The 12,061-nt window shown below is 31.0% G+C and overlaps 1 protein-coding gene across 2 annotated transcripts in view; it reads right to left on the reverse strand.

Annotated features, from left to right (window-relative positions):
- The window catches only part of LOC130441269 (ribosomal protein S6 kinase alpha-5-like), a 193,218-nt gene that overhangs the window by 7,951 nt on the left and 173,206 nt on the right, over positions 1-12,061 (reverse strand). For both annotated transcript variants that reach the window (XM_056774865.1, XM_056774864.1), the window contains exons 6-9: positions 4,250-4,388; positions 3,266-3,443; positions 994-1,805; positions 574-841 (exon numbers count right to left, since the gene is read on the reverse strand). In XM_056774865.1, the coding sequence (XP_056630843.1) occupies positions 574-841; positions 994-1,805; positions 3,266-3,443; positions 4,250-4,388 (1,397 nt within the window). The remainder of the gene's footprint in view (positions 1-573; positions 842-993; positions 1,806-3,265; positions 3,444-4,249; positions 4,389-12,061) is intronic.

Raw genomic sequence — 12,061 nt, forward strand, 5'->3', positions numbered from 1 at the left:
ACTGAAAAGGAGAAGGATTCATAATCACGTCAATTGTCAATTTTTTTGCTATAGCACCTTGTCCAGTATAATCCCATGTTCCCGAAATGTTACAAATTGAAGGTTAGCAAATACTTTTTATAGGAAACTGTCACAAAAATTACTACAAAACATTATTAGGATAGATATAATCATTCAAGGAGCAATACTTTTTTATTTGAATTGATTATTGAAAATGTTTATAAAGATAAAACCCAATTCAACATTCAAAGGACAATTCTTTTTTATTTTAATTGATATATTATCAAAATAGATAGCTCAGTAGTTCAGATAAATGTTAAATCAAATTAATTTATGTTGAGTGACCAACCAAAATAAAAATGAATTTTATATTTCAACATCAGGAGTATCTTGTTTTTGTGTTTATATATCACGCCAGTTATTGGTTTTTACTTCTTCGGAAACCAAACATTCATGCGAGACCATTTTTAATTTTAATTTAAATTAAAGTGGACTGAAATAGGTGAATTTTATATAGTTTGATTGTGTTACTTATAAAGGCTATAAATACAAATTGTTAAAAATTCAACAAACCTTTCAGCTGTCGATCCGAGTACGTCTGGTGTCATTAAAGGCGTTTGAGAGAAATTTTGGCTGCCTTGAATCCAAGTGTTGTGTTGGAGATCTATCATTCTCAGTCTTTGTGATGGTTCTACAGTTAGAAGGCCTTCAACTACTACTTTAGCTTCTTTACTCACACCCTGCCAATTTGGAGAATCAAAATTAAAATCGCCCTCCTTTATTCTAGTCATTATTGATGATACTTTTTCATCTCTCGATTTGGCATGAAATGGTGCTTTCCCTGTACAAAAATTATTTATTAGATGAATTGAAAGTGTTTACAAGATATTCAATTTTATCAAAAAATAAATTTGTTGATGAGACTTTCTGTGAATGACAGAAAACAAAAATCTATATCTATTTGTTAATATACGACAAAAATCGGATACTTACCACAAAGCATAGTATATAGAATAACTCCTAAGCTCCATAAATCACAATTTTCATCATAGCCATTTACATCTCCTTTAAGTACTTCCGGAGCTGCGTACTGTAATGTAAAACAAGGTGTATGTAAAGACTCCTGTTCCTGCTTCAATCTAGCGAATCCAAAATCTATAATCTTTATTTCGGCATCATCATCATCTGTGGTAAATACCAAATTTTCTGGTTTAAGATCTCTATGGACAACTCCACAAGAATGCATGAAGCTCACAGCCGATACTAACTTTCTCATTATTAGAGAAGCTTCGCTCTCCGTAAATTTAGACTTTTTTCTTATCCTATCGAATAACTCGCCTCCTTTTAAGTACTCCATAACAAGATAAGTATGACTTTCATCCTGTTTGACATCAAATAGAGATACAATGTTTGGGTTGCCTTGACAAGCTCTCAATAAATTTATTTCTTGTGTACAATCCCTAGCTCTACTAACTATCTTCACGGCATACTCTTTACCAGTTGTTTTATGAATACACCTCCTGCAAATAGAGAACGTTCCATCTCCCAAAATTTCTTCTTTAAAATCAATATCGTAAGTATTGAAAAATGGACTGTCCTTCAATCTAAAATCTTTAATATTCTCGTGTTGTTTGTTAGGTTTATTCAGATCGTCTGATATAACATTCTTACTAAAAAGTACAGATGGAGCTACATAGGAATATCCTTTGAAAATCTTATCGAAATTTGGTGGAACTACAGCGGGCGAATCAGTTGGAGGTAATTGCGTGAATTCTTCACTAAAATTGGAGACGTCTAATTCGTTCCTGCAAAATCAATAAATACGTCAGCAAAGTAAAAAACCAACAAAACAATATGGGGGAAAGTTTTATCAGATTTTAAAAAATGAAGTTCCAAAACTGAGAAGATAACTTTCACTGAATCTTGGAACTAACCCATCACTCAATAAGTCGTGTGACTAACTAAAAAATCGATTTTATTCATCAATGTAATCACACACAATTGCTTCTACATTGGTGCTGAATTTTTTATCGGCGAGCATTTTTTTGAGATCAGCGATTAGCTGGTAGACACTGGGGGCCAGATCTGGACTATACAGCTTCTGATATCTTTACGGCCTCAGCTATCTCACTCAATTACAGTTTACGATTAGATATAATCAATTTGTGAAGTTTTTTAATGTTTTCGGGAGTAATCACCGCAATTGGACGACCAGAACATTTACTATCATCGGTGTCTGTACGGCCACGTTTAAATTCAGTAAACCAATAATAAATGGTTCTTTTAGATGGAGCAGAGTCCAGATAACACTTTTGAAGCCATTGCTGTGTTGTACAGTATTTTTTATTGAGAAGAGATGATAACTTAACACAAGAAATTGTTTTGAATCCATTGTTTTGGAAATAACAAAAATAGCATCAATTAAATGACTCAGTTTTTTCTGACTAAACGAAATTTTAGAACTGTAGATTACAGTATAGATCCATAAACAAAAATTTATGAATTAGAACGAAGTCTTTGCCAGCTAGATTAGCAGCGTTTTCATAGTGGGCTAGTGTCAAAAGTAAATACCAAACTGTACTAATTCTAATTTATTTCGTGTGGGACTGAAATTATGATCAAGTAAAATATAAAAATATGTATAAAAGTATAACAATAATAAAATTTACTTACAATAATTAGCAGCGTTTCAAATTTGGTAATTTCTTTTTTTTTTTTAAACATCAAATTAATCGATTTCAAAAATCAAAATTCAAATTGACGCTTGATAATCTTATAATAAACCTTAATCAAACCTTATCAAGCCATTAAGCCCAAAAATATATTAGAATTAGTGCACTTTGGTGTTTAATTTTGCCACATTCCCACTACGAAAACGTATAACAGGGAAAATTTACTCAAAAGTTGGATTCTGGTTCCACGCAAAAATTGTTATATTAACGTATTGATGGGGCCCCAAAAAATTATTATCTTCACTATGCTTTCACCATCTTGGGTTTAGTTACATTATTCTCCAAACAAGACATACTTTATCATTATATTTATTAGAATCTTTGAACAGATTTTATTAAAGTTTCCATACAAAATAATAAATTATAAAAATTATTTTTGCCTACGTCAAACTTGTGGAAGATAGGCATACTTTCTACCGTTAATCTATATGCCTTTTCGGTTAAATTATATAACTAAGATTTTTTTGTCACTGCGTAGAAATAAATGAGGTTTCAGTAAATTGGAATATAACAAGTGAAAAGAATAATTTTACCTTATCACAGGTTTGAATGGAGCTGGAATTTCCTTTTTAGCTAACTTGTCCCAGTCTAAGTTTTTGAAAAACGGATGCCGTTTCAGTTCTTTGGCGTCTTCTTCACCACCTCCTAAACGTTTTCTCGGATCCTTTACTAGTAATTTAGTAATAAAATCGGCTACTTCTGCTCCTAAATCTGTGAACAAAAATTTTATGGATAATCTAACTTTGAACGTAGATGAAGAAGAGTAGATTTGATCCCAACTAATGAGGACAATTTGCATTAACGCTTTCCGAGCGCCTTCAGCCGCGTCGTTAACAATATTTTTATTGAAATCAGAAATAAAAAGGGCGATGAAATGAAATGGAATAAATATTCAAAGGGCACCAAGAATCTAATATATACTATAGAATAATAAATTAGATTAAAGGACAATGTATCGCGAGAAAACCGAAATAGTTCAGACATGTAATTATCACATTTTTAAAACAGAACCACTTGTTAACAACCTTAGGAATACCATTAAACATATCATAAAAACATCATCATTTAACAGATAGGGTGATAAAATCGACTGATGTTTATGATGTATAAATATTCAACGAGAATTAGGAAATACTCTGCTAAATTTAGAAATTGTATAAAATTATGTCTAGGCATTGATAACAATATTGCACTAAGGGGTTATAATTAATTTTGATTATAGAACCTGCTATCGACTTTCTTAGAGATTTATTATTTTCGTATTTTTTACAAAAGTTGATAATACACTGGAGAGATTACGTCACTTTAATTTTAATAGTAACTTAGCAAAAAAAAGCTGTGAGGATACTTTCTATTTGAATGGAAAAGCTGAGCCCTTCTTCTTCTATAATAATATTGAGTAGAAAGCCAAAGATAATTATTTTAAAGCAATATTCTAGTTAATTTTTAAATTGTATTTTTAAAATTATAAGTGCTCAACTAATCTGAAATATTTTAAGATCGTATCTAATACTTACAATCTGGAATTGGAGGCACAGACTTCAAAATTCTTTTGGAAATTTCTTGTTGAGTATTTTTTTCTCCTTCTACTGTAAATGGGGATGCTCCAGTTAGAAGTTCGTAGGTTAATACACCAACAGACCACCAATCTACAGCCTAAAACAAAAGTATTCTCAACATATAGATCTTCTTACGTATTGGTACAATTGACCAGATATTTCGATAAGATTATGACCTTTAGAATAATCCAATCCCCATTGTTTCGCGTGGGAAATATGTAAACATTGTAGGTACTGATATATTAAGCGTTAAAGTTCAATTCGTGGGAATAAAAATAGCAAAAAGTGACAATTTTAAAACTGTGTACTTGTACAATATTATTAAAATCATGAACGAAGCATGTTCTTGTAACTGTAACCCATAACGGAACAAGCGAGCCAATTTAAACAAGGATGTTGTTTATTCCGAGTAAAACATTTCAATTCAAAAATAAAAGTATGTGCTACTTAATATACAGCGCTAATCGAAAATAACTTCTCCTTTAGTTTAATTGGTGGGCGAAACTTTTCGAAAACATGTAAAATTTGTATGAGTATTGAAATTAAATTCTATATAATATTGGTTTGAATAGTGAAATTTTGATAAACATGATTCAAATCTGCCTTAGATGCACATCCAAAGTAAATATATCTTATATAGTTTCAAAAACTCTGTTTTCATGATAAAATAACCTCAAAATTTAGGTAATCCTGACTATCAATACATTAGTTTTATTCACTTTGTTTTAGCGTAGGAAGATAAGAGTAAGTAGCCAAAACTTTTTTATTATGTTGTCGTATTCTAAAGTTATCATATATTGAAAGAGCATATAGTTAAAGGAAAGATCCGAACGTTTATCATGAAAGAATATACGACAATCAAATAGATTACTCCCCCTTTTCAATTTTCATCATGTCGGATCCGCAAATAATATATTACTGTTTTCTCTATAGTACGTATTATAACCCCTTTCTTGAGTAAATATTTTCTTGTACATTCGTTTAAGAGAAACTTTTCTTGTTAATTACATTAGAAAGGGTAAGGTAAGGTAAGGGTAACAGAAACAATTATCGACTAAAACTGAATTCCATTTTAGTATTTCCAATATTAAAATGGCAAACTGCAAGGACGGATCGAAATGAGCGTGACTGACTTTTTGAATGAAACATGTTTATCAATTTATTCTCCAAATTTTTTTGGTCTCTAACAAAAAATAAAAATATTCGCTATTTATTGCTTCATCCTTTTGAAGGACTTTGCCGCCACTGTTTTGACTGGTTGGTGTTTGGATTGCTGCGTGGATACATCTACGGTAACAAGATGGCGCAAAAGCTAGTCTTTATTGCCGTTGAATAACGCTAAACATTATTTCGTTTGTTGTTATGCAATTGTATTTATGCTAAATTGTGCGTAAACGCGGCACCATCTTACAAAAAATAAATGAAACCACTGAGCCATGTGAAACGCCTATGACTTTCACAATATTACGTACATCAAGTTTTCGAACGGACACACCAAATCGTGAATTTTTTCAATTGTTCCGTGAACAGAGACCTCAACTGGACACCTATTTGAGAGTTTTAATGTTACTAGTATAACCATAATAAAAATCGGTGAACAACTTTTTTATCTTTCAATTTGGTAATGAAAAGTTTTTCCATACTATTTATAAAACTCAGCTTTGGTTTTCTCTTTGTCGCCTAAAGACAGAAGGTAGTCTACTCTCAATGCTTCTCAAGTACAGATTATTGAAATATTGACAGGAGTTAAATGGCAGACGAGTGTTGACAGAAGTAGTGTTATTAAGAGGCCAAATATTCAGAGATTCGCGACTTATCTTATATATTAAAAAAATTGATGATTTCCATTCCGAGTCCGTTCAGGCGTTCTACCCAACCGATTTGCTTAATGTTTTCTTTTCAATGAAAGGTATTGATGCACAGATCAGCCATCAACCGGATTTCATCTAATTTTTACCATTCTCAAGTTATACTCAAATGCGATTTCCCCCTGTACATTACTTATGGGAGCTTTTCACATATACACGTTCTATCCTCAATATCTCAGGTTCTATTGAAGGTAGAGACTTCGTTTTGGTTTAAGAACACTTGCTGAAACACCTTCTTTCTTTTGAGTTTTTGAACACTTAAATCGGTTGAGTTGGAGAGGAGCTAGGCGCGGACATTCAATGTGGAGTTATGGATTTTTGTAGGTTTTTGGCAATTTTTCTACATTCAAAGATCTAAAATAGTTACAGAGTTCGTTCTTTTCTATTATAATGATTTCTGATACTTATTTAAAGGATTCGATGCGAGCGAAGCCGCGGGTAAAAGCTAGTTTATATTATTTCAACATTGTCAAAGCTACTGGAAACAATTTTGTTGCTTCTGTTAGTTTTGTATATGGTTTATCGTTAGATCGATTTGAAATTATATGTCAAGAATTTCATATTAACAAATTCTATAACTTAAATATGAAATTTCTGTGTATGTATATCATCTCATTGTGAAAAACGTGATGCTGGGTCACGTTCGGAACGTGAGTTCCTTAAATCATTATCGATACAATTTTCTCATTTTCTTGGTTTTCCTATGGATATCGTACAGAACACGTTTATCAAAACTCTACCAATGTGAAGGTCAAGGTGAGATTTTTTAGGAAAAATTTCACCTTCAAATTAATAACCAAATAAACCTTCAAATAATTCGTGTTATTCGCAAATAAGTTAATTGGTAGTCATAACCGTCAGTTGAATGGTTTAGTAGAAACACAACATCAAAAATTATACATCCCTCAGGATAATCCGTTATGTTGTTAATTCTATCAGTATTTGAATATTAAATATTGATGTTCCGAAAAATATAAAAACAGATGTTTTTAAACTGAAAACACTATTCACTGCTACTACTACATCGACAGTTATATACTGTTTGACACTCGTTTCGATAACCAAGGTATCGTCTTCAGAGACCGAGGGTGAATCAAAACTTACTAAATTGACCTACATATATAAGTATACTAAACTTATTCACTTTTTTGGACAATCAACCCCCTATAGAGAAATGATTCCAGCGGAAACACCTATTTTAGCAAGAAATTTTTACATTTAATTCTAATAATTTTTTAATATCTAATGAACTATAAAGTTATTTATATTTGCATGATCCGCACTGACAACGTAATTATATATAGGTTGGTTAATTTTATAACTTTTAATTTACCTTCGATCTCCGAAGACGACATATGGTTATCGAATCGGGCGTCAGACAGTGTAATTGTGAGTTTTGGTGTAGTGATAATAGTGAATACTGTTTTTAGAATGGAATTATCTACGGTCGCTGAAATTTCAACTAGTTTTCAAATATTCAAAGATTATTTACAATTTTTGTTCAGATGATGAACTTAATTCTGCTTAGAAAAACATCGTTCAGCTTGTTTTTCACGATAGAACAAACCTGTATATTTCAGTCCTAATCATTGTATGTTTTTGAAGTAGGTCAACTTTTCTTCTCCTATATATTTTTATAAATATATCAGCAGTTGTTGCTCATAAAAGGATTTTTGGCTATAAGAAGTTTCTATAATGATCTTGGCAAAATTGGCGATATCAACATGTCAAAAAAAACCAATAGAAGTTCACATAATTACTCGGTTTTTCAGAGTACTATCCCGTTCACACTCTCAAAAGACGTGACGGCGTGAATAGGAAAAACCGAGAGTTTGATTAAGCATTACGTGCATTATGTTGTACAAATAAAAAAATTTCAAGTCCAGGTATCCAAGATAGAATAGAACAAACTCATGTAAAGTGATTAAAAAATTAACAATATGTAAATTTTATGATAACATTACTATACATTGATGGTTTTGCATTATTATAAATTATGGTTTCTAAAGGTTAAGTAGTGAACTTTGAAATAATTTCCAGCGGTTTCTTCCCTGCAGCTTTGTAATACAAAATTTTCCCCATGTTGTACGCTCAATAGTGTAGAGATACAGCGGGTTACCTCTTTATAACTGTGCCAACTTCGTCTGTTCAAATATTGTATTGTTTCAAAACAAGCACGTCTATCAAGTGTTAGTGCGATCCTGCATATAAGATATGGTTACCGGTTTCTCTCATTATGTTGGTTAGGTTGTCCTTGTCTTCGTTATTGAGGACAGTCTAACGGAATAATTTCGGTACACACACATATTATGTACATAACAATACAGTTATTTCCGAGACTTCCTTTTTAAATTCACAACGTTTGTTTTTAAATTATTTTCACTTTCTCAACACTTGTTTATAGATATATTGCCACCAATATTTTATCAATTAGATATATCACAATAGAAAGAGTATTTTTTTTCAATGAGAACCTTTTACGACGAGTTGTCTTAGTAAAAGTAGTTTTTTCGTATTCATTAAAATATTCGACGAATAAAAAATAAATCGTATATGAATAATGAATACATTACATATAATAACCAATTACCAAGTTTTAAATTGATAAACTTTGTAAAAAATCCTAACAATTATTTTTTTACTCTTCAAATTATAAACATGTTGCTTTTTTACCACCTACCACCCACCACATTCGTTGATTTATTCCGATTCATTCATTATTCTTTCATATGACAAAATAATAATAAAAACATTCTTTTTTAAACTAGTATATTACAAATATTTTTTCTATATTGTATTACGAAATGAAGCAAACATTCAATTTATAATTCAATATATTTCATCACTTTAGTTGAAGAAAATATATAACAAATTGAAATTATATTAAATAGCTAGTTAGTGATCAGATTAATCCAAATCTAACAGTTCTAGTGATAGTGGGTCGTAGGCCTACAATGCAAGAAAAGAGTCGAAACCATAAGCACCATTAAAAAAAATATGATTAAATCTCGTACATGCATTGCTCGTTAAAAATCTTATGATCAAAATCAGGAGAAACATTTTAACTCTTGATTCATTTGAAGATTGATTTCCATTTTTTTCTAATTTAATTTAAGAATGAAACTATCGTTAAAAATTTGTCGAAACAGGAATATTGTACGTAACATTACTGGAGTATTTTTAAAGAATAATGTTATGTTTGGTATTTGTCTGGTAGCCATCAATAGTGAACGTTCTTAGTGAATTTGTATACATGGAAAATTAAGTAGCAAGGTGTAAACGAGACCGTACGACCTGCTAATACCAGCATCGCCGTGGTCGACCAAATGAGGTGACGACTCCAGAAATGTCGAAGAAAATCCACAAGCCGTTAACTGAAAGTGTGTATGCTAGCAGACATAGTAGGCATTTCGAAAAGTACGAAAGCTGTGTGCAAGATGGGAACTGTGTTTGCTCATAATGAAACAAAAGCAGCGTTGCGAAAATATTTCCATCAAGTGTTTGGCAATGTTTCACAGAAATAAAGTCGAATTAATTTTTGAGCCGTTTCATAACCGTGGATGAAACGGGGAACCATCAATCTACACTCACAACAAAAGAGCAATCAAAACAATGGACTGTAAAAGGAGAATCGGCTTCAAAGAAGACAAAGACTGTTCCATCTGCAGGCAAGGTCATGGGATGGATAATTCATTGAAGAAAAAATCATCAACGGCGACGATATTGCAACGTTTGAGTAAAGAGATCAAGCCGCATTTGGTGTTTCAGTTTCATAAGAACAATCCACCAGCTCACACATCTGTTATTGCAATGGCGAAAATTATTGACTTAAAGTTTGAATTGCTACTTCATGCACCTGATTCGCCAAATTTAACCCATCCCAGACAGAAAAAATGGTACGGTGATTAATGATTTTCCAACTATGAAGATGGCAATTAATGGCTATTTTGAGCAGCTTGACGAATCTTATAATAAAAAGGGTATAGAACTTATTTATCATCGCTGGGAATAGTGCATGGAGCCAAAAGGAGATTACATTGGATAATAAATATATTTTTTTCCAATATCTTGTGTTTTCTTTGTTGGGTCAGGTACTTCTGGGACCATCCTCTAATTTATATATCGTAGTACTTACTGAAACTTTGTTGAATAGTAAGTAATAACCTATCTACTTACTTACTTCAGAATATATTGTAAAAGAGAATAAGCATTGTTCAAATATTTCCAAAGAAGAACATCAACAAATCGATGTACTAAACATAGTAAAGTTGTTTAGGTCCAATACACCTATTTGCGAACATTGCAACTCATCATAACATCTATATAGTTAATAATTTTGGACTCTGATGAATCTAATTTCTATTGCCGATATATGTACATTTTGTTTTAAAATATTTTGTTCACCATTTCTACATGTTGTCTGCAAACTCTTTTAGACCTATAGGTAAATTCCTGAAGCTTTTCATAGGTTTTTTTTAAATTTTTATTTACCTATTATTTGCCGCTTCAATATAATCATTGTGTCTAGAATGATAAGCATTCAAGTTTGCCTATAACGCTTATTATACTCTCATTACCACACTTTCTTTAACTTACTCTGTTAGTTTGTCTGTTTAAATGCAAATATCTAACCAAATTTTCACTTACTTCCAATCAACCTATATTCGAAATCTCGTATACTTTCTTGCTTTTGATAGCAATACATAATACAATGAAAAAATTAGTGAAATATTTAACAATACGCGCGAATCCATTGATTTTTATATGTAACAGAATGTTATAGAACTTCTAAATCAAATTAACAACCTCATTAATGGATAGCAAAACATGAAACAAAAATTTTTAATTTCACTAAAAAGTACTTATTACGAAAATATGAACGATGGCACATTTTGAATATTTATTGACTGTTACATATGTATACAACGATAACACCTGGTTATACACCTTTCAGTTTACAGATAATCAGATCGAAAAAGTTACCTGAAAGAAACAGTTCTAGTACATATTGTCTGGTTTATGTACTACTTTTTTGACATCATTTCTTAATTGAGCCCACCGGTCAGTTTCAATCTCTCTGATGATTACTTGAGATACAAAATTTGAAATCACGTTAAATCAAACAAGTTTTGCTGATCTATATCGTAGATAATATAGTTATTCATTGAACCTTTAAGGCCCTATTATAGAGGTCATGCCAATTGCTTCATTATAGAATGTTGTTTTTTTTAAATGAACATATTTCTTGAACAAGTGGAAACTTGTACGCATGATTTAATTCCTGTTATAAAATACAATAATTTGTTTTTTGTATTCAGAAATATGGCTAATCAAATTTATTCATTTGCGGTTTTATTAATCTTGATTTGTTGAGAGTTTCCATATTTGACTTAACCTAGATTGTTTATGTCACGCTCTGGATACATTAAAATGATTGATATAACAAAGTTGGGCGGTTGGTATATTACTACTTAATGTAACGGATTTTAATTTTATTATACATTCACCCCCACTTAACTGTGTAAAAAATGATAAAAATATTTCAAATTGCAAGAAATTAATTATTTTATCAAAGTAATCGTATAATTAAGTATTCAAATAGTTACAAAAAAAACACCTGGTTGACTTGTATTTGATAACTAAGAAGTCTGATACTTATTTCCATTAAATTTATGATTAATAAAGTGCATAATCCAATGCTATTTGCTCAAAGAATTGAACCTTTTTTTTATATTACTATTTTGATAAGAATTTTCTAAGTAATCGTTAATAATACGGCTCACTTTTAATGGCATTTTACATAAACAAAAGAACATTTTTCCGAAATTAGTTTATTAATTCTGTCAAAATGCTTATCTGATCTGATATATAACATCTACCCCTATTTATTTAATGAGAACCC

The sequence above is a fragment of the Diorhabda sublineata genome, chromosome 3 (assembly GCF_026230105.1).
Source record: "Diorhabda sublineata isolate icDioSubl1.1 chromosome 3, icDioSubl1.1, whole genome shotgun sequence".
Taxonomy (NCBI): Eukaryota; Metazoa; Arthropoda; class Insecta; order Coleoptera; family Chrysomelidae; genus Diorhabda; species Diorhabda sublineata.